At 39.5% G+C, this 27,192-nt stretch overlaps 1 protein-coding gene across 9 annotated transcripts in view; it reads left to right on the top strand.

The window, feature by feature from the left end:
• The window catches only part of NHSL1 (NHS like 1), a 258,143-nt gene that overhangs the window by 214,955 nt on the left and 15,996 nt on the right, over positions 1–27,192 (top strand). For 6 of the 9 annotated variants that reach the window (XM_073337450.1, XM_073337449.1, XM_073337453.1 and 3 more), the window contains exons 3-5: positions 5,962–6,089; positions 14,962–15,154; positions 20,695–20,826. In XM_073337450.1, coding sequence (XP_073193551.1) covers positions 5,962–6,089; positions 14,962–15,154; positions 20,695–20,826 — 453 coding nt within the window. The remainder of the gene's footprint in view (positions 1–5,961; positions 6,090–14,961; positions 15,155–20,694; positions 20,827–27,192) is intronic. The other 3 variants (XM_073337452.1, XM_073337451.1, XM_073337455.1) reach the window with 1 other exon arrangement.

The following is a 27,192-nucleotide window of genomic DNA, read 5'->3' as shown; positions in this document are numbered from 1 at the left end:
TCCCAGCAAAAGACAGACTGTCTAAGCAAGATTGCTGTACTTCCCTCTTCAGAGATGGTACACAATGTAATTGCCAATGGTTAGAAGTTACCACACAGTTCACTCTAAGCAAGCACTTTTATTCTTAAGATAAAAGCATTACAGAGAAAATATATTACAAACAATAAAAGAAACTACACGCATGCTAATAAGCTTACCAGAGATCACCGCCTAACTCTAACAAGGGCTCATTGCCAGGGGATGCTGTGAACGCCAAAACTATAACTAGATTCAGAAAAGAATGAGATAAGTTCATGGAGGATAGGTCCATCAGTAGCTATTTGTCAAGATGGTCAAGGAGGCAACCCCATGCTCTGGGTATCTCTGAACTCTAACTGCTAGAAGCTAGGACTGGATGATCGTCCCCCTCTATTCGACATTGGTGAGGCCTCATCTGGAGTACTGTGTCCAGTTTTGGGCCCCACACTACAAGAAGGATGTGGATAAATTGGAAAGAGTCCAGCGAAGGGCAACAAAAATGATTAGGGGTCTGGAACAGATGACTTATGAGGAGAGGCTGAGGGAACTGGGATTGTTTAGTCTGCAGAGGAGAAGAATGAGCTGGGGATTTGATAGCTGCTTTCAACTACCTGAGAGGTGGTTCCAGAGAGGATGGTTCTAGACTATTCTCAGTGGTGAAAGAGGACAGGACAAGGAGTAATGGTCTCAAGTTGCAGTGGGGGAGGTTTAGGTTGGATATTAGGAAAAACTTTTTCACTAGGAGAGTGGTGAAACACTGGAATGCATTGCCTAGGGAGGTGGTGGAATCTCCTTCCTTAAAAGTTTTTAAGGTCAGGCTTGACAAAGCCCTGGCTGGGATGATATAATTGGGGATTGGTCCTGCTTTTGAGCAGGGGGTTGGACTAGATGACCTCCTGAGGTCCCTTCCAACCCTGATATTCTATGATTCTATGACAGGGGATGGATCACTTGATCGTCCTGTTCTGTTCATTCCCTCTGAAGCATCTGCCATGGCCACTGTTGGAAAACCAGATACTTGGCTAGATGGACCCAATATGGCCGTTCTTGTTCTTATGGCTCTGGTTGGTGATTAGTCCTTCCAACACTTCCCTAAGGTTTGGGCCCACCTTGGACTAGAGGTCCTGTCCATTTGCTGGATCAGAGAGAAGGTCCTGAGTCAGTTTTTACTCAAGCTGGTTAATCAAAAATCCTTTCTTTCTCTGTTAGTCTTAGAAAATCCAGTTTGAACCAGTATATGTGAGCATCTCTCCAGGTGGTGGTAGCTCTCTAGATGTGTTTCAACCTGATTGAATTTGTCTAACCACCTCCCCACTATTCTTAGTTCCTGGAGGGCTGTGGTCCCCCGCTTCATGAGATTACATACAATCCCTCAATTATGCGTAAACAATTGCATTTTTAATACAGTGTACTCCTAAAATACTTAAACTTAATTCAGTGATGTTTAACTAGGACATTGCAGGAAACTGCCATCTGTCACACTCACAACAACTACAGCCCACACACCTTCTTTATTTTACTTTGCAATTTATCTTTAAAAGCTGCACCTTCTTTTTTTTCGGGGGTAATATTTGGGGTCTGTTGTCTTTTGCAGTATCATCCTACATATTTGTCTTCTTCATCTTAGGTGTTCCCGGTTTAGTTACAGTGAGGTAAAAAGTAGCTGCTCTTGAGGATAGATTGGAACATACTAGCAGAAAGGCCCACTAAACACAGTACCCTGTCTTTATTGTACAAAGCCATGATTTAGCAACCAAGACAATTGTGCGACTTCACAGCAAGAACACCAGACCTTGAACCGGATATGTGGCCTTGTAATATGATGCATTCATGAGGTTCATGGGGCGGGAAAGATCATGTGCCATAATCCTTCCCCCCCCCCCCCCAAGTTAATTGTGAAACTTGGTATTGCATTCCATTAAAAACATTGCGATTTAAAACAGGCTTTGTCTCAAGGAATTAGATTCCTGTATTCAGTAAAAGGGCTTTCTGCTTTGGAGGCTGTCTTAGAGTATGATGTTCCTTGCCATCCACAAACTACTTTATGGATGTCTTATTGAAAACAGTAGAGGAATCAGTGGGAAAATCTAGATGGTAGAGTATAAGATTTGAGAACCTTCTGAATAAACAGTAAAACAAAGCCAAATTATTCTCTGGTTGCAAGTTGTAATTCCATTTAATCATAGAATATCAGGGTTGGAAGGGACCCCAGAAGGTCATCTAGTCCAACCCCCTGCTCAAAGCAGGACCAATTCCCAGTTAAATCATCCCAGCCAGGGCTTTGTCAAGCCTGACCTTAAAAACCTCTAAGGAAGGAGATTCTACCACCTCCCTAGGTAACGCATTCCAGTGTTTCACCACCCTCTTAGTGAAAAAGTTTTTCCTAATATCCAATCTAAACCTCCCCCACTGCAACTTGAGACCATTACTCCTCGTTCTGTCATCTGCTACCATTGAGAACAGTCTAGAGCCATTCTCTTTGGAACCCCCTTTCAGGTAGTTGAAAGCAGCTATCAAACCCCCCTCATTCTTCTCTTCTGCAGGCTAAACAATCCCAGCTCCCTCAGCCTCTCCTCATAACTCATGTGTTCCAGTCCCCTAATCATTTTTGTTGCCCTTCGCTGGACTCTCTCCAATTTATCCACATCCTTCTTGAAGTGTGGGGCCCAAAACTGGACACAGTACTCCAGATGAGGCCTCACCAATGTCGAATAGAGGGGAACGATCACGTCCCTCGATCTGCTCGCTATGCCCCTACTTATACATCCCAAAATGCCATTGGCCTTCTTGGCAACAAGGGCACACTGCTGACTCATATCCAGCTTCTCGTCCACTGTCACCCCTAGGTCCTTTTCCGCAGAACTGCTGCCTAGCCATTCGGTCCCTAGTCTGTAGCTGTGCATTGGGTTCTTCCGTCCTAAGTGCAGGACCCTGCACTTATCCTTATTGAACCTCATCAGATTTCTTTTGGCCCAATCCTCCAATTTGTCTAGGTCCTTCTGTATCCTATCCCTCCCCTCCAGCGTATCTACCACTCCTCCCAGTTTAGTATCATCCGCAAATTTGCTGAGAGTGCAATCCACACCATCCTCCAGATCATTTATGAAGATATTGAACAAAACCGGCCCCAGGACCGACCCTTGGGGCACTCCACTTGATACCGGCTGCCAACTAGACATGGAGCCATTGATCACTACCCGTTGAGCCCGACAATCTAGCCAGCTTTCTACTCACCTTATAGTGCATTCATCCAGCCCATACTTCCTTAACTTGCTGACAAGAATACTGTGGGAGACCGTGTCAAAAGCTTTGCTAAAGTCTAGAAACAATACATCCACTGCTTTCCCTTTATCCACAGAACCAGTAATCTCATCATAAAAGGCGATTAGATTAGTCAGGCATGACCTTCCCTTGGTGAATCCATGCTGGCTGTTCCTGATCACTTTCCTCTCATGCAAGTGCTTCAGGATTGATTCTTTGAGGACCTGCTCCATGATTTTTCCAGGGACTGAGGTGAGGCTGACTGGCCTGTAGTTCCCAGGATCCTCCTCCTTCCCTTTTTTAAAGATTGGCACTACATTAGCCTTTTTCCAGTCATCCGGGACTTCCCCGGTTCTCCACGAGTTTTCAAAGATAATGGCCAATGGCTCTGCAATCACAGCCGCCAATTCCTTCAGCACTCTCGGATGCAACTCGTCCGGCCCCATGGACTTGTGCACGTCCAGCTTTTCTAAATAGTCCCTAACCACCTCTTTCTCCACAGAGGGCTGGCCATCTCTTCCCCATTTTGTGATGCCCAGCACAGCATTCTGGGAGCTGACCTTGTTAGTGAAAACAGAGGCAAAAAAAGCATTGAGTACATTAGCTTTTTCCACATCCTCTGTCACTAGGTTGCCTCCCTCATTCAGTAAGGGGCCCACACATTCCTTGGCTTTCTTCTTGTTGCCAACATACCTGAAGAAACCCTTCTTGTTACTCTTGACATCTCTGGCTAGCTGCAGCTCCAGGTGCGATTTGGCCCTCCTGATATCATTCCTACATGCCCGAGCAATATTTTTATACTCTTCCCTGGTCATAAGTCCAACCTTCCACTTCTTGTAAGCTTCTTTTTTATGTTTAAGATCCGCTAGGATTTCACCATTAAGCCAAGCTGGTCGCCTGCCATATTTACTATTCTTTCGACTCATCGGGATGGTTTGTCCCTGTAACCTCAACAGGGATTCCTTGAAATACAGCCAGCTCTCCTGGACTCCTTTCCCCTTCAAGTGATTCGCCAAGCAAAATTCCTCCTTAAAAGGTGCTCTCAATTCAGAAAAAATGGAAGTTTTTATATATGTGTGTGTGTGTGTGTGTGTGTGTGTGTGTGTATATATATAATATACACACGTGTGCTATATATATATATGTGTGTATGTATGTAATATATAATATACACATGCGCGCTCTCTCACTCGCGCGCACACAAAAAAAGAGGTCAAAAGGTAAGGAGTGAAGCAGGCACAAAACTGTTAATTCTCAAAACACCTCTTCTCCAGTAAGTAATGACAAAAGCTGTTTGCGTCATGACACTGCACACTGTACAGGAGATGTTTGTCACTTAGGTAGAGGTGTAATAAATACTTATTTTTATTTGTGCTTTCCTAATCTCTCAACAGATTCAGATTTCAGTCTCTGGAAATGTAAAACTCACAGTTTGACTGGGCAGATCAGTTTGGTCGTCGCATCTTGAACATTTAATATTTCCTTATGCTCCAGCATCTGTTCATCTTGAGGACAATCACGCTGAATATCAATTAAGAAAAGTACACAGACAGGAGCACAGCTACAGAAATTTTATTCAGGGAAATGAAGTGATACTGGGCTTTTGGCCAATTTGGGTTGTTTTTTTTTATCCCTCCCTCAGTTTTACTCTGTATTCCTTCTCTACATGAAAGACCTCTTCACTTTACACTCTTCCCACGTGGCCTGACAGAGGCTGACCTGAGGGTCTAAGGATCCCTATAATTTGTACTCCTGCCTCTCTTTCTAAAAACACTGTAATGGTTGTGTCTTCCTCAGGCTGGGAGGCTAGATGAATGGTCAATGCCAAAGCCACTTAGCAGATGGTGCTTTAGTAGTGAGCACCATCACTCCAAGTATAGGGCACATTATGGAGGTCTACCAGCCTGGCAAATGAGACCCGCACTGTTGCTAGCATACCTTCATCTTCCGTACTGAAGTACACTGCCATCTGTCAAGACACTGAGCCAGACCACACTTTAAAAAAGTATTCTCTCTTTCTTGCTCTCTCTCTTATTTATAGTATTTCTAGAGCTCCTTTCACCTGAAATAAACTATATCTATCCTATACTTATATGTATAGAGCTTCAAAATAGTATCCTATAATCTGTTTGACAATGGTAATGTACTGTAGAAGTTTCTATCACCACACTCTAAGTAAATATTATGTATTTTCTTTGTAGGTTTGCTGTACAGTAAAAAATTAATAGGTATTGGCCTTTGTAATATGCTATCAGTAGATGTGTGTATGTATATATGAACAGATCTACATGTGTAATTCCTATATATAATGTGCATACTGAATGAAAAATAGAATATATGTATGATGTCTGCAGTCTAGTGTTATAATTCATATTAGAAACTGGCCAGAAAAAAAGATTAGGGATGACTACAGACAGATAAGCATCCGTTGTTATTGTACATTACATTACACAGGAATCAAAATGCTTAGTTACAATTAGACTCATATGTATCAAGCTTTATACTACATACATTTATATCAAGTTAGTTTTATGCTTAGAGAGAGAAAAATAAATTGATGTGACACTGATCCCTGTGCCTTTCTTAAACTAGACACTAGATACGAGAGAATGGAAATTAAAATGTTATCTATCTTCTTTTTTTTTGTTTTTGTGTTTTTGTTTCTTCCCCTCCCATGTGCAGAATGTGACAAGCTACGGAGGGATGGCTATCGAAGTTCTCAATATTACTCTCAGGGTCCAACCTTCTCTTCTTCTTCCAGCGCAGCCTGTGGAAGTTACCAAGATGATTATGAAGAAATTGAACAAAAGGTAAGGAATAGGGCTGTCAAACGATTAAAAAAAACACACAATTGCGAGATTAAAAAAAATAGTTGCAATTATTCACAGTTTTAATTGCACTGTTAAACTATATAGAATACCAATTTAAATTCAGCATGGAAGCATGTCCTCTGGAATGGAGATTGACGCACGAAGAGGCGTATAAATGTTTAGCATATCTGGCATGTAAATACCTTGCAATGCTGGCTACAAAAGTGCCGAGCCCGTTCTTACTTCTCACGCCTGTTCTTACTTTCAGGTGCAATTGTAAATAAAAAGCAGGCAGCATTATCTCCTGTAAATGTAAACAAACATGTTTGTCTTAGCGATTGGCTGAACAAGAAGTAGGACTGAGTGGACTTGAAAGCTCTCAAATTCTACATTTGTAAGGTGCACTTACACGATAAATAGATCACACTATGGTACTTTTGTGAGGTGAATTGAAAATACTATTTCTTTTCTTTTATTTTTTTTTACAGTGCAAATATTTGTAATCAAAAACAATAATATAAAGTGAACACTGCATACTTTGTATTCTGTGTTGTAATTGAAATCAACATATTTAAAAATGTAAAAAAACATCCAAAATATATTTATTATTATTTTAAATTGGTATTCTATTATTGTTTAACAGTGCGATTAAAACTGTGATTAATCATGGCTGTTTTTTTAATCCAGTTAATTTGTTTTGTGTTAATCGCTTGTGTTAGCTACGATTAATTGACAGCCCTACTAAGGAGGCAGGAGATTGGGAAGAATGCATTAAGCGGACTATAAAACCTGCTCTTCCTATTATTATATAGGCTGAAATTTATAAAGGAGTTTAAGGGAGTTAGATCCCCAACTTTTAATAGCACCTAACTTCTTTAGGCTCTTCTAAAATCCCAGCTCTGACTATATGTATCTATATGTAAATAAAGTTCCCATTGGTGTAATACAAGGATGACAGTGTGAATGGCCTGGTAATGTTCCAGGGAGAAGGTGTATTTTATGTATGAACAATGGCAGCTGTTTTGAAATAGGGTCATGTTAGTTTTTACTAATCTTTTTATGATCAAGTGTAAGGTGGGCCATTAACCCAGGTACACAACATGGCTATGTTCACACAACAACGAGTGCACAGACTTCATACCCTGGTCTAATGTGGTTAAGTTACTCAGTACTCAGAAGTTCTGTCTTAATGTATCCCATCTCTCTGTAATGAATTCCAAGGGAATGAAAGAGCTCACATTGATATTGGTTTGGCTCACTGCATGTCAGTTTGCTTCGTATTATGTTCCCTGTCTCAGCTCAGTAACACTGGGCAATTGTTTCAGACCCTGGAAATTACTGAAACAAATGAAGGGGGATGGAAATGGACAGTTTAGCCATAGTGTTAAGATGGTTTTGTAGTCTTCATGTGATTTTGGTCATTTCAGCTATAGAAAAACTAAAGTTCTGAGTTAACTGTATAAAACCAAGAACATTCCCATCTGTGAAATGGTAACCTGTCCCTAACTCATCCCATTGTGCATAAATGTTGGAGCACATGTGGTATCCAAGTTATTGTATCCTGTGTATCTTGGTACAAAATATTGCCTACTCACCAATAACCTGGAATTCTTTTGTCAGTTCGTATCACAGCCTTATCTTTATTGTAGTTTAGTTTCTCTTTTTGCCTGTTTTAATACTGACATTATACCATGTGTTTGTGTCTGTGTGTCTGTATATAAATTGTGTCTATATTGTGAGGTCTGCAGGTCTTTTGAATTCAATATAAAGTGACTGATAATATCATATAGTTTTTCCACTTCCATTGTCCACATTGCCTCACATCAATGACAAGGCTGTGGCTTTGTAGAAACTTCAACTATTCTTGCTGTGCTTTAACAGTATCCATTGTAACATCTCATTTAAAGCCATTGTGTATGCAGTATGGAAGTAAGAATATCAAGCACATTAAAATGATAATCTGCAAAGACCTATTGAAATCACTAGGAGTCATCATATAGTATGTGCTTTTTATTATAAAAAGCACATGTTCATAGCTGTTCCTCTGTGTGTGTAAAATTGTGTGTGTGTGTGTGTGTGTGTGTGTTTAAGCTATTTTAAGTATCTGGTTGTCCTAGTTAGTATTGTGGTCCTTATAGATAGATAGTCCACAGAACTGCATTTGTAAAATTAGTGAGGTATGATGTAACGTTAAGGTTGTTTATAGGTGAGCAGACCTACTAAGGACTAATTGCCATGGATAATTCTGCTTAGAGACTAAACACTGTCATCCTTAAGGTTTCTGTGGTATGTTGTTTTAAAATTATTAATAAAGGAATTGCTAATATTTTGTTCGGTTAGTCTGTGCATTCTGAAACGTTTAACTATCAATGAGTACACTTCATTGAGTGAATAGCTTTTCTATTTTAAATTAAAACAACTTCCTATTAATCTGTGTTACTCAAAGCATGGTTTAGTATGAAGGAGGATAGACAGAGGCAAGGTTGACACAGCTTTTAGTAGCACTAATTAACTGAGCACCATTAGCTCTCTCACTCTAGCTTAAACCTTAGTAGGATTTTACCCATTAGCAAACTTGCAGTGTCTCTCTCCCTTCATACTTCACAGTTTCAGTGGTTCATGTTCATCTTTGCATCTGGAGCAACCTTTTTTTTTTTAACTTTAAAGTGATATTCTAGAATTTTACTTTGTTTGAATTATCACCTCTCAAAAACCATTCTCTAAAACTGAAGTTTAATACCATTGGTAAAAAAAAGTTAAAGGCTTCTAAGAATGTAGATGTAACTTGGACTTGAGATCATGAGTTTTCACTTATGGGGGTAGAAGAGTACTCAAGCAACAGTCTGAATTTGAGCTCAGAATTCTTCCATATTGCAGCAAGACTGATTCAAACAGCAAAACCATCCCCTCTTCGTGAAAGGTTTCTAATGATATCTGCTGTTTATCAAAAGCAATCAAAGCAAACGCTTAACAGGCAGACAAGAGGAAGGACATATTTCAGTGTTGTAATTGGAGAGTAATAGAATAGTGAATGGATCAATGAATTCTCATTTACTGTTTGGAAACTTCCCCTGAATTGGCATTACTCCATTTTTGCTTCAGGAAAATTATACTATAGAGCATGGTAATTTCAGATAATGGACTTATCTGACATTTCCATGCTCTCTAAAAATTTCTGGGAGACTGTGCGATGTAGCTGGATAATTCTTTTTTTTTCTAGACAGTTGACATGAAATCATGGTACAAGTGTAAGTACAGTTCTCTCGGCTAAGTCACCAGAGGATGATGTTCACATCAAAAAACACTACACTGTCTGCTTAGGAAAGGTTTGGACTGGCAGAGTATGTGGTATTCCAGGTGACTATTGACCTGTCAGGGATTTGTAGGCGAGTTTATCCATTTTTTTTTTTTTTAAAAATGAGAGACTGAATAAACAAGTATGGTTTTCTGAAAGATAGTTCGTATACTACAAAATATTTAAACTGCCCTTTTTTTCTCCTGGAATGGCTTCTAAATTACAGTACCCACAATATTAACTAAATTGTTTCCTTGTGTAACTCCACTGAGGGTATGTCTTCACTACCAATGTTAAAGCGTTACCACAGCAGTGCTTTACCGTGGCCGCGTAGTCACGGCACCAGCGCTGGGAGAGAGCGCTCCAAGTGCTGTAAAAAAACCCCACCTCCACAAGGGGAGTAGCTACCAGCGCTGGGAGCACGGTCTACACTGCCACTTTACATCGCTGAAACTTGCAATGCTCAGGGAGGTGTTTTTTCACACCCCTGAGCGAGAAAGTTTCACTGCTGTAAAATGGCAGTGTAGACAAGGCCTAAGTGGAGTTCATTAAGGATGAATTTGTCCCTTTTGTATTTTAAATCTCAATAGTAAAGGCTTGATTGGTCTTATTGATTCTCTTTTTGTAAAAGAAGACCATCATTCTCAGTACTTTTGGTGGCCAGTGCTTATCTGATTTCCCAGTAACAAAGATCTAGAAATAAGAAGGTGTTACTTCGATCACTGACTCCCCCCTTTTAGAGTGGTGGCCGTGTTAGTCTGTATCGGCAAAAATGAGGAGTCGTGCCCAAATACATTTGTTAGCCTCTAAGATGCCACAAAGACTCCTTATTGTTTTTGCTGATTCCCCCTTGCTTTCTGAAAGTGTGTATTATGCTATATACTTTAAATGTGTTTGTCTTTTTACATGTTTTTTCTCATTCATTCTCTTTTTCACTCATTCTCTTTCTTTCTTTCTCTCTCACTCAACAGTCTAGTCTGTTAGACTGCATATCTCAGTCTTGCATTAGCGCCTGCTGTTCCTTGGTTCCATGGAGCCTCAAGGTACCTAGCCACAATGGAAGCATCCAGCTGTCCTAGCTGCAGCTTGATGTTACTGTAGCATTAGCATATCTGGACTCTTACTGTGCTTTTATTCTTTGTTCCTCACTTGCTGCTGTTTTTCTTTGTAAAAACAAACAAAAACAACCACCAACAACAGTAATGTTAAATCCAGCAATGCCCTTTTTTCGCATTAGCTCAGTTGTCTGCAGCTCAGGATCCTTGGTTTACTTGATAAACTAACACATTTTCATGGCCTTTGCAAACCTGTTAACACTCGCTTCTCTTTAAACTTCTGCGATGAGCCGTATGTTTTATTTAATGGCTATTTGATGACAATGATCTAGTTCTATTAGTGATCAAAAGCTTTCAAATATTGTGATTTGGACGAGCATGATTTGACAATAAGGAATGCCAGTTGCACAGAGTACATGGACTCAGAGGTGCATCATACTGTGCCTTTATTTCAACAAACGGGTAGAAAAAAGTACTTCACGCTTGTTAATGGGGCAGAAAATATATATTTGTCACTTGGCTCATCAGGGCTGTTGGTTTCCTTTTCTTTTCAGCATTCTGCAGTCCTTAGAAATCAAATTTATTAATAGTATTTACACATGGAAATTGAGATTTGAAGCTGGTATTTTCCAAGGCATCTCAAAGAACTGAATGCCTAGCTGCCTTAGGCCCCTTGGAAAACCCTACATTGATGTGAGTTGTGGGAGCTCTGGACTTGCTGAATTGGCTCTTAACTATATTGATCTTCATTGGTGACATTTCCTTCAGTGTATACAGGCTGAGAGAGGCCTGTACTGCTTTGAGAGCCATAGGTCCTGCATTATGTTGCTTCCTGCTTCTTAATACCCCAAGGATGTGGCAGGCTGGCAGTTGTGATGTTGTTGTGCCCACATGGCAGAAACAAAATGTCATAAGGGGCATTGTCTAGGAAACAGTAAGACACTGAGGAGATAATGTAATGAAGAGATTAACAAAAGGGTACTGTCCAAAAGGAAAACTCATGTGTATGTTGGATGGGAGTTTCAAGAGGCCAGAGTTATTTAGAGGCATTCATCCTATTGAAAGTTAAGGGAGGTATGCCTCTAAATCACTTGGCACTTTTGAAGGTCCCACCCATTATCTTCAAAAGATTGTTCAAATAGTAGAATTCTAATACACAGGGAAATAAGTAAAGAAGCACTGTCGCAACAGAGAAAAGAGAAGGAGATAAAGGTGATACTAGAAGACTTGATGGTTTCTTTGTAGCTAAGTCATTTCTACTCACAAAAAAATGCTCCCTTAACAAGACAAAAAGAAAAGAAGTACTTGTGGCACCTTAGAGACTAACCAATTTATTTGAGCATGAGCTTTCGTGAGCTACCGGATGAAGATGAGCTGTAGCTCACGAAAGCTCATGCTCAAATAAATTGGTTAGTCTCTAAGGTGCCACAAGTACTCCTTTTCTTTTTGCGAATACAGACTAACACGGCTGTTACTCTGAAACTTAACAAGACAGTGAGTGATAAGAGTTCTGGGGCAAAGGCTAAGGGGCTGGTGAATTAGTCAAGAAAACTGGAGATAAGTCTGTTCAGATTGTCCATTTTGAGATAAGTAATGTAAGAAATACTCACTGTACCTGAAAAGAAGTTCCAGCCACCTTGCCTGGCAACAGAGAGGTGGTTAGGTTTCAGATGTTGTTTATAATCGGAAGTGAATGACTGAGATACCAATAGCAAAGTTGATAAGTGAGACTGAAAATGGTAAACATATAATCAATAATGAGGATTCTCCCAGATTCAGAGGCATTTGAGGATTGCCACTAACTGGACCAGTAGATGACAAATTTAATGTAATTGAATGCAAATTCATAGTGAAAGTAGCAGTGATTCAAAAAAGAGTGTGGAGTACACACACTAAATGGAGTAGTTACACAAACTGTGGATTGACCAGGATAGAAATGTAAAGGTGTTTGGTTTGTGTGGGGTGTTTTTTACAGAATAGTACTTGAAGCCATCAAACTAGTATTTGCCTGGAGAAGAAACTGCAAACAGGACAATGAGATACATGAATAGAAAGCTGAATTGATACTATTCTTATCCAAAGCTCTGCATAGACCTTAGATCTCAGTTTTGCTTATCTGTTCAAAGGAGTTTTATTCATAGAAATGGTTGCAGGGTGAATGGCATGGTTAGACATTTCAAGGTTTTTTTTATTGTAAGGGCAAGTTTCTAGAGGTTTAATTTGTCATCTGAGAAGACAGAACTTCCAGGTGACCTTCTAGAAACCTTTGGGGCACAGTCTGTCTCTATTAGGAGATTAAGAGTAAACAGGGAATTTAGGGAGAACATGCTGTGAAATAATCAGCTTGGAGTCAGTTGCCAGTTAAGGTCTTTGAAGCAAATAGTATACATCTTCTGAGGAAGAGAAACCATTTTATAGGTAATTGGAACACTGACGGACAGAATCACAACACAATGATGAAGAGCACAGAGGAAACAGCCTTGCTGAGTCTATTTTCCTGTAGGCCAGATTTTCCAAGGAGGAGATCTCACTCCAACCTCTGTTTTAGTTCAGATTTTTTTCTATAATATCCGTGGCGCACATCAGTGAAAAATTTGTATGTGGTCCAAGTTCATCATTTACATGTGCAACAAAAAACTGAGCATTCAAACAGTAGCTCGTGCAAAGATATGTGCCTACAAATTAGAAGCCATACCTTGAAATTTGGCCCTATTGGTCCAAAAGAAAAGCTAGCATGAAGCAGAGAATTTTTACAATTTTAAAATGGGAAAGTTGCTTTCTGTTATTTCAGATATACTCTGTGTTTATGGCTATACAGATGTGCTATATGGCTAGTATAATCTTGTCGTATGCCCCTTGCACTACCACTGTGATGTAATGTGCCTTATTTGATAAAAGATATTCCTGCAATTAGAACGGTCACTCATCTAATCTACATACAAGGCTGTGTGCACTCACCTAGAAAAGTAGATGACCTTGAAATATTTAAAAGAGCCTACTCCCATAGTTGGCAAGCAATCTGTGATCTCCTATAATCGGCCAATTTAGAGATGAACCATTTCAATGCAAACGGACCCAGGCTGCTGTCTCTCAGCAGGTAAGCTGTGCACAGCTTTGTAAATGTGATACCTTTTCAGGACACTGATGTGGAAAAGTGTAAACAAATAATACCACCACTACCACGGTTAGTACCCTGGGAGCAGGAATAGGAAGAAGGGGAAGTTGTGTGCTTCAAGAAGCCAATACAATGGGAAAAAATCATCTGTAGCTGGAGCCTGACTTCCCACTGCACCCCCTAAAGCCCCAAATTTCCAAAACTCCCTTTTAACAGAAATACAAAGGTGTCCTCTAGCTTGAAAGAGCAGCTTCCATTGAAATAGCATTTTAGTTGCAGTCAGCACAAATAGTGCTTTGAATCACTTTTCACAAGGATCTTCACCCCTGATATTTGTTTGCTCATTTGGCTGGTCGATTCATTTTTTTCCCTCTTAATTTTCTGAACCCTTATTTTTCTGAAAAATGGAGGCAATTGCCCCAGATCTTTGGATAATGAGGATTCCACCATAGTGTTTTCTCCCTCTAGATGCTGTTGTTTCCCCTCCATCCGTTCACTCCCGTGTACAACAGCTTCATTTAAAAGAAAAATATTGTCTGTACCTTTTGTCAGAGTACTTTCCTTGAAAGAGAAGGCAAGCTTCTTAACTGAATAGCTCCGTCACTTCTCATACTGGAGCAGCCCCTGGTGGTGATTGCCTGATGACTGCTGAGACCTAGAGCACCACATAGTTTCAATATGACAGTTATCGATTCTGACATTGTCAAGTAACCAGAGGAAAAGGAGGTTACTGGAGCTTATCACCAGCTTATCACACACAGGGCAAAACTGTGCTTCAGATATGTACCCTTGGTCCATGAACCAAGGAGAGAGGAAAAACCTCTGAACGGAAATAATGTTACTCACCATCAAACAGATTCTGACAACCCCACTGAAACAAACAAACACACTGTTTTCCCTTTTTGTTCTGTTGTCCTGTAGCAATACAGGTTAACCCCACTTACAGTTCAGGGTCATTTGCCATTTTCATTAGAAACCTATTCTACCTCAGCTATATTTTTTTTTAAATCAAATTGGGCTGAAATGTGGCATACAAGCTGCCGTTCCTTATGTGACAGTGTTTGTTCGTTTTTCTCCATTGTTTAACACATGCAGGTTTGTTATAAGCTTCAGTGGTGGAAAAAAATCTGTTGAGGGTTGAGATTTGTTAAAGCAATTTAGACCTCAGTCCTCTGCATAAAGTGATTCCCGTTGGCCTTCAGTGGAGCATACCCATACTTTTTATGGGCAGGCTGTGATATCCTTACTCTTGCTGAGTAGTATCTCACTCCACGAGTAGTCCTGCTGGCTGCAATGAGACTACTTGCAGTGTCAAGTACTGTTCATTGTCAGTAAGGCTATCACAATTTGGCTTGACGTTTTTTTCTTATAAGAAATTCATACTGTTGTATAACTTTCTTTTTGTAGTTCTCAGTACCTTCCCCAGAAGAGGAAAAGCTTATTAGCATCAAGAGAAGTAGAACACCCATTTCAAATGAATGTTGTGATATCGACACCCAAACTAACTGGACCAAGTCACTTCCGTTGCCGACGCCAGAGGAGAAAATGCGACAGCAAGCACAAGCGGTCCAAACAGATGTGGTTCCTATTAATGTAACTGGTAGGCTTCTAATTTCAGTGGTGTTTAGAATGCCTGGGGGGGACGAACCCTAGTCAATATTGTTTCTTTATGTGTTACCTGAAGTACACGATTTAGTTACATCACCTGAAATAATTACTAGTTACTGCCCCTCTATTTCAAAATATTGTGAATCCTAGTCAGACACTTAATTTAATAAAGAAAACCAACAGCGTGGTCTTGAAACAGAATAAAAATTGATGAGATCTAACGGGAAAATTGATATCAATTACATTTTGCAATGGACTACAATGAAAATTTGTAATGGAAAATCATCTGCTTTAGTACTGGCAATGATTGTCAGGATTTTATCTTAAGAATTTACGGAAGGGAAGTTATCAAAAGATTTCTGTCCCCCAAAGCAGGAGAGTTTCAAAATTTGGAGAGAAAAAACCCCACACCTTTTATTATTGGTGGCCAGAGGCTTACAGGGAAAGAATAAGGGTGAGGATATAAAAGAAGTTGTTGGGCGGCTTATATTTATGGCTCTTGGGAGGAAATTTCCCTTTTTATATGTGTATTCCATATTTCCTTAGTATCAGTAATATAATAATGTAATAATCAGTAATATAATAAAATGTTGTGGGTGATTTTAGCTGCATAGTTCCCATTTAAGACTATGGAAGTTACACTGCTGAAAACCAGCTAGATGCAGAAAAGTTTTTGATGTATCCCACATTAGAACTTTCATGAAAGATTAAATCATCACTTAATTCTTCCTTGTGTCTGAGTATTATAAAGATTGTATATTGTAGGTTGTTCAGGATGTGTGTGTTTATGTTTACATGCCAGAAACAGGAAGATATTCAGTATCTGACTTATATCAAACCTCACATGGCTTCCATTTGACTCCAAGCTTACCATTATATTGTAATCAACAGTGTGTGATATTTGATTTTGTTTAATAATTTATTAAGATGGGACGTTCACTTCTCCTGTTTGATTACTAATAACTACTTAATACACATCCTTTTTATTAATATATTTTTGTGAAAGAACTGCATAGAATTAATGCTGAATGTTTCCATTGGTGAAATTTTACAATGCTATACACCTTCAGGCCAATAATGAACACTACAAAGAAATCTGCAAATCAAGAGAAAATGTCATGGACGTTAAAAGAAGATAACCAGAAAATAATGAAATGTTTCAAATTAACAGCATAAACAAATACAACACTGAAGCATTGCAGACCAATTGGCATTATCTTGGAAATATAGGATACACAGGTGCAGAAGATTGTGTTATGGGAACAATGGATTATCTGCCATAATCAATAAGTCTGAGCATGGCTTAGATATTGTGACAGCCCGAGCAAAACATATTTATAAATTGAGTAATCTGCAGTTCACAGTAATGACCTCTGTGTACTGCAACTGTACAGTGGAGACAAACAGATTGGAAAGAAGGGGTGGGAGGAGTAAAAAGATAAGAGGTCAAGTAACTGCCATAGGTTTAATTTAGTTATACGGTATTGGAAATGTTAATGAATCTGTACAAATTGTACTTGTAATTTCATCAAGTTGTGTAACAAACCTGGCTTTCTTTGAAGTGCTTGTTTTGCACTCTTACTCCTTTTATATAAGTGATAGTAAGGAGCTATGAAAGTGATGACAGGAAAGCAAAATTACTATTAGGTATGTAAACTGCCCTGCATGAGCCACAAGTTTCCTTGTCTCTGAAATTATTACTGTGCTACTTAAAAAATAATTAATTGAGTGCCATAGTGAAGCGGATCTATCCTTTGTTGCAGTCTATTACAGGTTTCAAAAAATTCACTCTTTCCCCCAGTGTAACTTTGTTTTATAAATTTCCTATGTTAAATTTACTTATATGGGGGAGGAAAAAAAATGCAGAATGAAAACTTTGTTCTGTGCCACTCTTTAAGCCATGCTGTGCAACATACATAGCAGCTTTTGTTCCTTTGCTTGCTCTTTTTTAATAACTTGTGACTCTTACGTTGTTTGCACAGAAGTGGGACAGAAATCCCTATTCATTACTATTTGACCAAAATAAAATATTAACCCAAGAAGTAGCTTTTGGAAATGGAAAGCATTTTTGAAAGTGCATTAATAATGAATAAGCTTCTTACTGGGGTGTGCACCACATGGCGGTGTTCTGGCAGTTTAGCTCTTCAGTAGGACAGATTGCAATTAACACATTAGTATTACAAATCTGGTGGCTGGTCTGAAGATGCATGGTTACTGCATGAGGCTGACAAGCTGCTGACTAGACATCCAAGTTTGGAAATAGATTCTGTCTTTAGGGTAAACAGGGGCTGAGCTCATTCTGCAAGTGATTTTGCTCCATTTTTTAGTGGTGGAGTGGCGGCCAGCAAGTGCTTTTACAGCACGTTCTACATTTTAATCAAGAGACCTATAGTGGTGTCCACTGCAGTGGGTTTTCTAGGACTATTTTCCAGCTGTAAAAGTATCTGGTGGTGATGGGTAGGTTAAACAAGGGCAAAAATGAAGAGCAAGGGTCTGATTCTGCAAAGAAGCTAAGCATGTGCTTAGGTCCTGTTGACCTTTTGTCCCATGATTTAACAAGTAAGACAGATAGACTTCAAATGAGGACTTTGAAGGACATTTATTATAAACCATTAAGAACAAAAATGAATATTTTTTTTGTATTTTTATTAGACCCTGATAAATATGTATTTTAGCCTCAAACAGTGGTCAAAATAAGACTGAAACATCCTGATTTGATTAGTTTAACTTAGGCCTTGTCTACACTACAGGGGAAATTTGATCTAAGCTACTTAGTTAGAGTTACGTGAATAACATAACTCAAATCAATGTAGCTTAGATCTGCTTACCACGGGGTCCACACTACGCAATGACGACAGGAGAGTAATCTGCGGTCGATTTAGTGGGTCTTTACTAGATCCACTAAATCGACCGCCGATGCATCGATTGCTGCTCCTTGATCCCCCAGTAAGTGTAGACAAGCCCTTGGTTTGTTAATGTGGCCTCTTTATCCTTAACATTCTTCATCCATACAAATCAATATAAATGTGGGCCTTTTCCTACTGACTTTACTCACATGAGTAGTCCCAATTAAACCAAAAAACTGATTGCATGAGTAATGGTTGCAGGATTGGATCTATAATTAACATAATGACTTTCACATGTTACATAATCTATACTGCAAAATCAAAGGCAGAATAAGGCAAATGAGGATGGAGTGGCAGTGTTAATCATCAGAGGATTTTCTTGTTTGAATTCTCTTAAATTACAATTAAAATTTTATTTTAGTCTGGAGGATTTGTGATTATAATTGTCTTTTTGTTTTGCATTCTAATTTCCTCAGAACCCACTGTCTTGTGTGTGGCTGTTTGTTTTTTAAATGGAAGAAGAAATTTTTGAAGAAACAAAAAAAAAAACCTTCTATTGATAGTTCCATCCAGTTCTTTGGACATATCATAATGTGGGTAGAAGTATTAGTTGTTCATCTGAGGGCTGGATTAACAAATTATCCTGAACCTTCAAGCAATAAGGGTCCCAGCATCTCATAACATTTAGGGTACGTCTATGCTGAAATAAAAGACCCGTGGCACAGCGGCTGAGGTTCTGACCCAGGGCAGCCCCAGGTGTGTGTGTTTTCTGCATAGACATACCCACAGGGTACGTCTATACTCCAGTCAGGACACGTGATTGCCATACATGAGCTAGCTTGCTAAAAATAGCATGTTGCCATGGTGGCATGAGCTAGCCGCTCAACAAGCCTACCCAGGACTTGTGTATGTCCTTGAGTGGCTAATCCATGCTGTCATGGCTACTCTGCTATTTTTAATGAGGTAGCTTGGGTATGGCTATCTGTGCTGGTATAACACCACCTGATTGCAATGTAGACATACCATTAGAGTAGTAGTAGTGTCCTCTAAAAGTGGGCATTCTGCCACAATGTTTTGGGGCTTCTCTATCATAGATCCTGGGGGAATGCCCCCCCCCCTTACTTTAAATATGACTTTATTTAAAACCATATTTAAATAAATGCCCCCCCACCGCCTTACTTAAAATATGGCCTTACTTTAATTAGTAGAACCCTGAACATTGAGATGAAATAGATGCACTGTTACAGTTGCAAAGATTTTGGTTAGCAAGAATGCTATACATTGGGACACAACGATCCATTAACATTTAGTCATATTCTTTGTATAGGATGAATGGAACTGCTACATTTATTATTCCTGTGTTTTCAGGTGTCTGCACACAATCTTTTGAAACGTAAAATGTTGTAGAAATTGTGGTATTTTCCTCACTACCTGTATGACACACAATGATGTGAAGGAAACCAGGAGAAAGATGTATGAGAAGTACATTAGCTACTGTGTACGTGCAGTAGTCACTTTTCAGAGGTACATAATTTGGCCATTGATTTTTTTTTAAATTACTGAAGAAAAACACAGAAGAAGGCAAGAGAATACTCATGCTCAAGTGTGTATAGCATCTCAGTTTTTAAAACTCTGCCCCCAAATAAGGGCAGATTTAAAAGTGCTTAAACTAATCCAAAGTGAATTTGTATTTTAAAAATTATTTGTGGGTTTTTTAAATTAAAAAAAAAAAAAGAGTTTGAGCACTGTGATCTAATTTTAGCCGGGGAATTAACTTGGCTGACAATTCATAAGCCAATTTTGATCTTCGTGGGAATTAAAATGGCGAAGTTGTGAACCCCTAAAAAGTGAATTTCTAAGGAAAAGCTGCTCAACCTTAACTGGAGAGGTGCTGCTTCTGGGTTCCATTATGATACAGTACATGGTCACTATAAGGCTTTCTCCAGTAGTGCACTCTGATAGACACGAGTTCTTCATTCTGTAGTAGTCCATTTATTAATGTTCCATTTATAAAGATTTGATAGTAACTAATATTACAGTTTATTAATACTTTTGGCCTTTCACTTATGGAGATTGGGATTGAAATATAGCTGGGATCGTACAGAAAATTAGTTTGGTCTCATCCTGGTCACCAGTGGATGTTTACCCACATCATGAAATAACTATACAGATTCGATACCGTTACTTTGGCATTGTTTGCTTAAGAATGGTCAGCCTGAAAAAAAAATATTGCAGGTCAAGGTTTAGATGCATTGGTGGAGCTGCATGAGGAAGCTAGCATTAGTCCTGCCATCACAATGTCTGTCCCTAAATGAACAGTATTAGTCTTTCATTTTCCGGGAGCAATCAAATTTGCTGTCTTCCCCACAAAAAACAACCCATAGTGGGGCCAAATTCAAGCCTGATGACTTTAGTGGAATGGTACTTGCTTCAGTCAGATTTGAATTAGGTACAGGGAGTCAAAAATCTCATATACCATGCATCTTTCTATAATGTACATGTTCCTCAAGCCTTATGGTGATGATATGCTGTATCTTTTCCTTCAATGTATACCTTCACTGTAGGACTGAGCTAACATCATTTATTAATGCCTTTTTTTCATTTCTACAATGAGCTAGTGGAAGAAAGTGCATGATGTCAGCGTGCTTGAAAGTAATGTTGCTTTGCTTGTTCTACTACACATTAGGGGAGAATTTCGACCGCCAAGCCAGCATTCGGCGGTCTCTAATTTACACAGACACTGTGGTAAGACGGCCGAAGAAAGTCAAAAGGAGAAAGACTATTACAGGAGTCCCTGACAACATACAAAAGGAGCTAGGTATGGCTCATCAGAACTGTATTCCGTCACTATTCATCTTCACTGCTTACCATTACTAGACTAATAACATTTACCAGTGCTTATGAAGCCAATACAGTCTGATAGCCTATTAAAGTTCCAAATAAATGTGTGCCCTATTGCAAAAGGCATGTTAATTCAAGCCAAATCATTTGTGCATCTGGAAATTAAAGCTCTTTGTTTGCTGATTTCAGTCAATTGAGGGGAACACATTATTTGAAAAAGGTGTGTACTGGGACAATCGAAATCTGCAGGGATGTAAAATCCATGCATTTAGAATCTTTCTACAGATTTTGCCCTATGCTCCAGAATATAAGCAACCATTTAAATAAAAAATGAAGTGTTTAGGCATTTTACTTGTGAAGAATGCATTACCACTGTCAACCAATTAATGGTTGTCTTACTGGATCTGCAGCCTCTCACATTGAAACAAAAATACCCAAAGAGCCATCCAGTTCCTCCAGTGTAGTTCAGACCTAATTGTGACCTCTTAAATGCCAGTATTGTTACCTATTTCATTGGTCGTGCTTGACATAGACTAGACATTTAGTAGTAGATTAACTAGATGTTTAATGAGAACACTTCAATGTCCTGATGTTCAACTCCATTGCATGTTCCAGAGGAACAATTTTCTAGTCAGTGCCAACCACCCTACTTAGGGTTGTGATCTTTTTCAGATTTAATAAATTAGGGATGTTTGAAGGTGGTGGACTCTGGGTTTTGGCAAACCCTTTCAAACTTTTTTGTAAAGGCTTATAGAACTAGTCTGAATAAACAATTCTTTATTTTTCCAGTCATTTAAATCCATGCTTTTTCCTGTTTTAAAGAGAATTGTTTTCTAAATCATAATTTTTTAGCCAAAGGGAACTCCAGTAATTATATATTAAAGTTATAAGAATTTCCCAAGAACGGAGGTAGTGCCATAAAGATGGTAATATATCATGTGTTGATTCTTTCTTTAGATTTTCTCCCTCCTGCATTTTTTTCCACCCATTTTTCCCATTCTTCCATTTTTCCCCACTCCATTTTTCAGTCTTCGAAGCAGAACACCAAACTTATGATGTTTGAGACTGAGTAGGTTTGAAATTGAGCAAAGCAAACTCACCTGTCCGAATTTCTGACATCATAAGGTGTCAGGCTTATAGAAACTTGAATTGGAGAGCTACAGGGAAACCCAGGTGCAGTACAAAGTGGTGCTGTAAATAGAGCTGTTCCCTCAAAATCCATAATGAAACAATGTCCCAGTGTGGGAATCCCACCTTTCTTTTTGCTACCAGGCAAGATTCGCACAGCATAACACTGTATTGAATCTTCACATGGGCAACTTTATATTACAGCACCTTTTGATGTTGTGACGAAATGACACCGTTTTCTACCTATAATGATTTTGAGATTCTCTTAATGTCCTGAATGCTAGGCTTGTAGGATGCAAACCAGACCTGGAAAAGTTGGATTTGTGAATTCAGAAATGAGTGGCAACCCGATTAGGAAGCACTGTGTGGAGGATGTGGTCTTTTGCATATTATGTAAAACCAAAACTCTGGATATGTGTGCACATTTTGTGCCTTTATTTTTACCATCTAAAATGATTGATTATAATTTACCAGCTGAAATAAATAGCAAATACAGATGGCATCTGTATTATGCAGAAATCTTCCACAAATGTCTTAAATGAAGGTTGCCTTTTGCTAGTTCTACTTTTAAAAATGTTGAGACCACAGATTTTATGGACCTGATTCTTTGTTCTTATGTTTCTGTGATGTGCTGAACACAGAAACAGAAGGGGCAGGAGTAAAAGGTGACTTTAAATCACCTTTCATTCCCTGCATTTTCTCAGGCTGTTTGAAAATTTGTTTGGCTCCTCGCTTAAGCTACAGTAACCTCTGGGCTGCTAATCTATGCTCTGGCTGCAACAGCTTCTTATGGACTGTCCGCTATGTCAGGATAGGCAGAGCACAGCCACACGCCTTGCGCTGGGAGCTGTTATATTAGCTTCACAGAACCATTGTGGCAGTTCTGCACCACACAGGGAGCAAACTTACACTAGGGGGATTCCCTAGGAGCCATTGTTGCTCCCTTAATGCCTAGCACTTATGCAATTTTAATAGGAAATATCAAAACACTTTTCAAAATAGGTCAGTATCATTATCCCCATTTTACAGGTGGGGAAAGTGAAGCACAGAGAGGTGAAGTGACTTGCCCAAGGTCACCCGCAGTAGCAGAGTTGCGAAAAGAACCCAGGTCTCCTGAGTGCCATTCTGGTGCTCTGTCCACTAGGCCACACTGCTTCCTTGCAATAGATGCATGTAATCCATTCTGTTTCCCTAACCCTATCTCAAAACAAACAATGTCTTGTTAAACATACCACGGCTCATTTTGTTTGAATGTGGATCCAGATCAAATCCAAATCAAGCAATTACATTGTGCCTGTCTACATTTTCCCTGTGGTTTCAACTGAATAAATCCCTCTTCATGTCTTCCCTAAAGACTTGCTGTGAATGGCTACAATGTTTATACAAGAACTGAAATCTCTGGACACATCAAAGTTGCCATGCACAAGCTAAATAATCAACCCATAGCAGACTTGTTACATCTTATTTGTTCTTCAAAAAGAAACAGAAATATGAGATTACCTCAAAGCTCTTATCAGAGTGGACTATTTCTGTTTGTTGTTATGGAGCTGGAAAAGACTCTATAAGGCTGAAATGTTGGGGTTTTCCCTGTTTCACTGTTTTCTTTTGATGAATAAAGACAAAATATAGCAAAAGTCTTTGTCTGTTGTATATGAACATAATAGTTTTGGTGTGCGTAGTGACTTTGAGGCCATTGGAATTTAACCAAATATTCTAAAAGGGAACACTAATTGCACCCATGAAGATCCCAATGAAAAATATCTTTAAATATTCATATTTTGGAGTGTTGCCCTTTTGCCATTTCAACGATGAGCAAAGTGATCCTTGTACATAGTCTGTAAAGCACTTTGAGATCCTTCTGCATGAAAGGTGCTCTATAAATATAATATATCTCATGATGGCCCTTGACTTGTCCAGTAAAATAGTTGTTCTCATATTCACACTGGCCAGATTCAGAGTATTAGACCCCTAACAATTTAGAGATACCACCTAGAAACTGCAAAGGGACTAATTTTAAATATGTTAAACAATACGGTTGCTGAACAGTAGCATCTCTTAAAACTATTTAACAAAAAGGTGGGAGGCGACAAAGGGTGTTAAATTTCTACAGACACTAACACCCTCGATTATTTTTACATAGCTCTAAATTATCTGCATCAACTACATAGAAACCATAAAACTTAGCCTCTGTGGAGCAAAATTTGAACAAGAGACAAGAAAAGGCAAGAAAAGTCAGAGACAAATGATCCAAATCAATGTACCTGCATGACTTAGCTTCACTAAGGGCTTGTCTACACATACAGCCATTGTTGCCCTTAGTGAAGTCGCTGCCTACACCGACAGGAGAGCTTCTCCTGTCAGCGTAGGTACTCCATCTCCCCAAGAGGCAGCAGCAATGTTGATGGGAGAAGCGCTCCCATGACATAGCACTGTCTACAGCAGTAGTTAAGTCAGTATAACTGCATCGCTTGGGGTGTGGCCTTTCCACACCCCTAAGTTATGTAGTTATAGTGTCATACGTTTGTAGTGTAGACCAGGGACAACTCTCTCTGTGTCTCTCTCTCTTCTGGATGTGGCATTACTAAAGCAGCTACTTTCCATCATCATTTCCTTTATCACACTCTAATTCTTCTCTGGATGTCAGGATGTACCTTTTTTGGAACTGGTGAATCTGGGTTACACCTGTCAGGAAGTAAGAACATTCCCCTCTTTCTCTTACAGAAGGGCAAGTATCAGGGAGAATCTACTGGAAGACTCCCCCTCTTTTCAGCTCTTTGTAAAGTTCACCTTCCTTTTCCTATACCTCTAGGCTGTGGACTGGACCAAAGACACCAACATTTTTTCACATTTTTACAGTCCTACTTAACTTACTGCGTACATACTCTGAACTGACTCCTTTATCAGGGATCTAGCCTAACCTGATCCAATGCTGCCTTTACCAAGACCTGACGCTGTCTTGCTTGTGGATAAGCTTCCGCCATAAACCTGCACCAAAGCAGTTCCAATGGGCTACTTACTTCAATTATTCCAGGCTGTAGGTCTCCTATGCTCCCTCCCTATATCTCTGCACCAGTCCTACAGCATGAACCACATCTAATCCTCCATTATGGGAAGCAAAGCAGGTCTTCCTTTGTCCCAACAGGGATAGGTTCAGTACAGGAAATTGCTTTAGAGTTCTTTCCTTGCTTGTTTTTCCCCCTCACCACTTTTGTCAGGCTCCACACACATTCTGATTCTTCGCCTCTGAACAGCCTGGCACCCAGCCTCTGCCCTATTCTGGTCCTGGGGAAAAAAACTCTCTAAACATACTATTCTATCCATTGCTGCTGTTCTCACATCACATCTTCAATAACAGCGTTCACAACTCTTTTTAACATAAGGTCCAATTGAATGTCTCACAATAACCTCCCCCTTTTTTTAAAAGGAAGTGGTTTTAAGGGCCAGAATTGAGATCAGGTGCTTTTCTTTGGCTCCTGTCTCTAGCATTTGTTTCCTGATAGGTCCCCAAACACCAAATCTGTTTGTGACAACCCATCAGTGGTCAGGATGGATATGTCTGACAGCTGAATCCAGAATGGTCACTCAGCACCTGCTTTCTGGTAGGGCAGATCACATCACTTGGTTCTCACCAACTGTAAATGTTCCAACTGACACTTTTTAACTTCTTATAGTTGGAACTCTTTCTTGTAAACAACAGCTGAGAGAAAACAATTCCTGTGAAGTCCCAGGTAATCATCTCAGAAAATTTTGAGCAGCTATGACTGCAAATGATACTACGTTTAATAAGTAAATCCATAGGTGTTTTGTTTCCTGGGGGATTCAACTAACTCCACCAAGTTCCTGAGCCCAAGTAATTGTAGTATACTTATAGAAATATTTTTGATTTGCCCCTGATCTCTTGCCTTCTCATCTAGAACTCCAGATGACTAGAGGTTCTACAGATATGTATAGATTCCATGCCAGTGTCAGGGAACTCAAGCCATGGGATTTCAAATCCTGGTTGTCTCTCAATGTCTCTATATATACATATCCCACATAGTCCTCAGAGAGGATATTATTTCTTTTAGGGTCACTGGGCATTTGTGCTGTTCACTGGTGGTATTTCTGATAAGGCTGCAGCTTCTTCTGAATGTCATTGAGATACTTGGTTTTGGGCTTAATCCATTACACTTCTATAGTACCATTCATCTGAGGGTCACAAAGAGCATTCCAAACGCTAATGAATTCACAGTTAATAACACTCTTAGGAGGCAACTAAGTATTATCCCCATTTTGCAGATGGGGCAAGTGAAGCACAGAGAGGTTAAGGATAATGACCTTGCCCAAGGTCAGGTGTTAGATCAGTGGCAGAGCAAGGAATAGAACCAAAGCTGCCTTGATTCCCTGTCCAGTAGACATTCATCCATTAAACATTCATATTTTCAGGAAGCAGTGATGTTTATAAGGATCCAACACTTTTTAGCTGACAGTTCTGTGGAGTACTGTGGGATTTTTTTCCCCCATCAAATATCATAGATGCTGTATGGAGCACCCAGTGCAAATTCATGTGCTTGTAAGTTGATTTTTGTTGTGTAGATATTCTATCTCTACAAGTGCCCGGGGAAAACATAGAGGAGGAAGTGACTCAGGCTGCTCACATGTGATAACAGGGATAGTGCTGGCACTGCACATGCCCCATTCCTTTACCCAGCTTACCACGTTTGGAGAAGGCCTAGCAGTAAGGCATAAGTTGGGCTAAGTGAGAAGTGCATGTGCTAGAAATAATCATACAGCCAGACACAGAAGGTTTGGAAAGAGAGATTGCTTATACAGTGGTTGAAACAAACACAATATTTTGTAACAACAATATTACTCCTTTTTCTCTTATCCATCTCTTCCGTTTGCACCCCGTTTTACCTCAGAGTCCCGCCTTGTGATGATCCTCAATTAACTGTGGCTGCTCTTTGTCAGAGTAATCACTGTAGAGTAGCATGAGGCTCTCCCAGCTGCATTTCATCGAATCCTAGGAACTTAAAGGCAAACTCTTTTCTCAGATCTGCATGATTAATCTACAATGGCTAGATGTCTTGGTGACTATCCAAGTAGCCACTAGAGTCAGGGGATACTGATCTCTGTCATGTGACAGGGGTATTTACCTTTGTAAACCTGTCCCAGGTCAACTGAGTCTCTATCCAGCACTTCTGATTGGAACCCTATAAATATATGAGCCCATCTT

The sequence above is a fragment of the Lepidochelys kempii genome, chromosome 3 (assembly GCF_965140265.1).
Source record: "Lepidochelys kempii isolate rLepKem1 chromosome 3, rLepKem1.hap2, whole genome shotgun sequence".
Classification (NCBI taxonomy): domain Eukaryota; kingdom Metazoa; phylum Chordata; order Testudines; family Cheloniidae; genus Lepidochelys; species Lepidochelys kempii.
The sequence above is the reverse complement of the archived record's forward strand: the minus strand, read 5'-3'. Positions and strand labels throughout refer to the sequence as shown.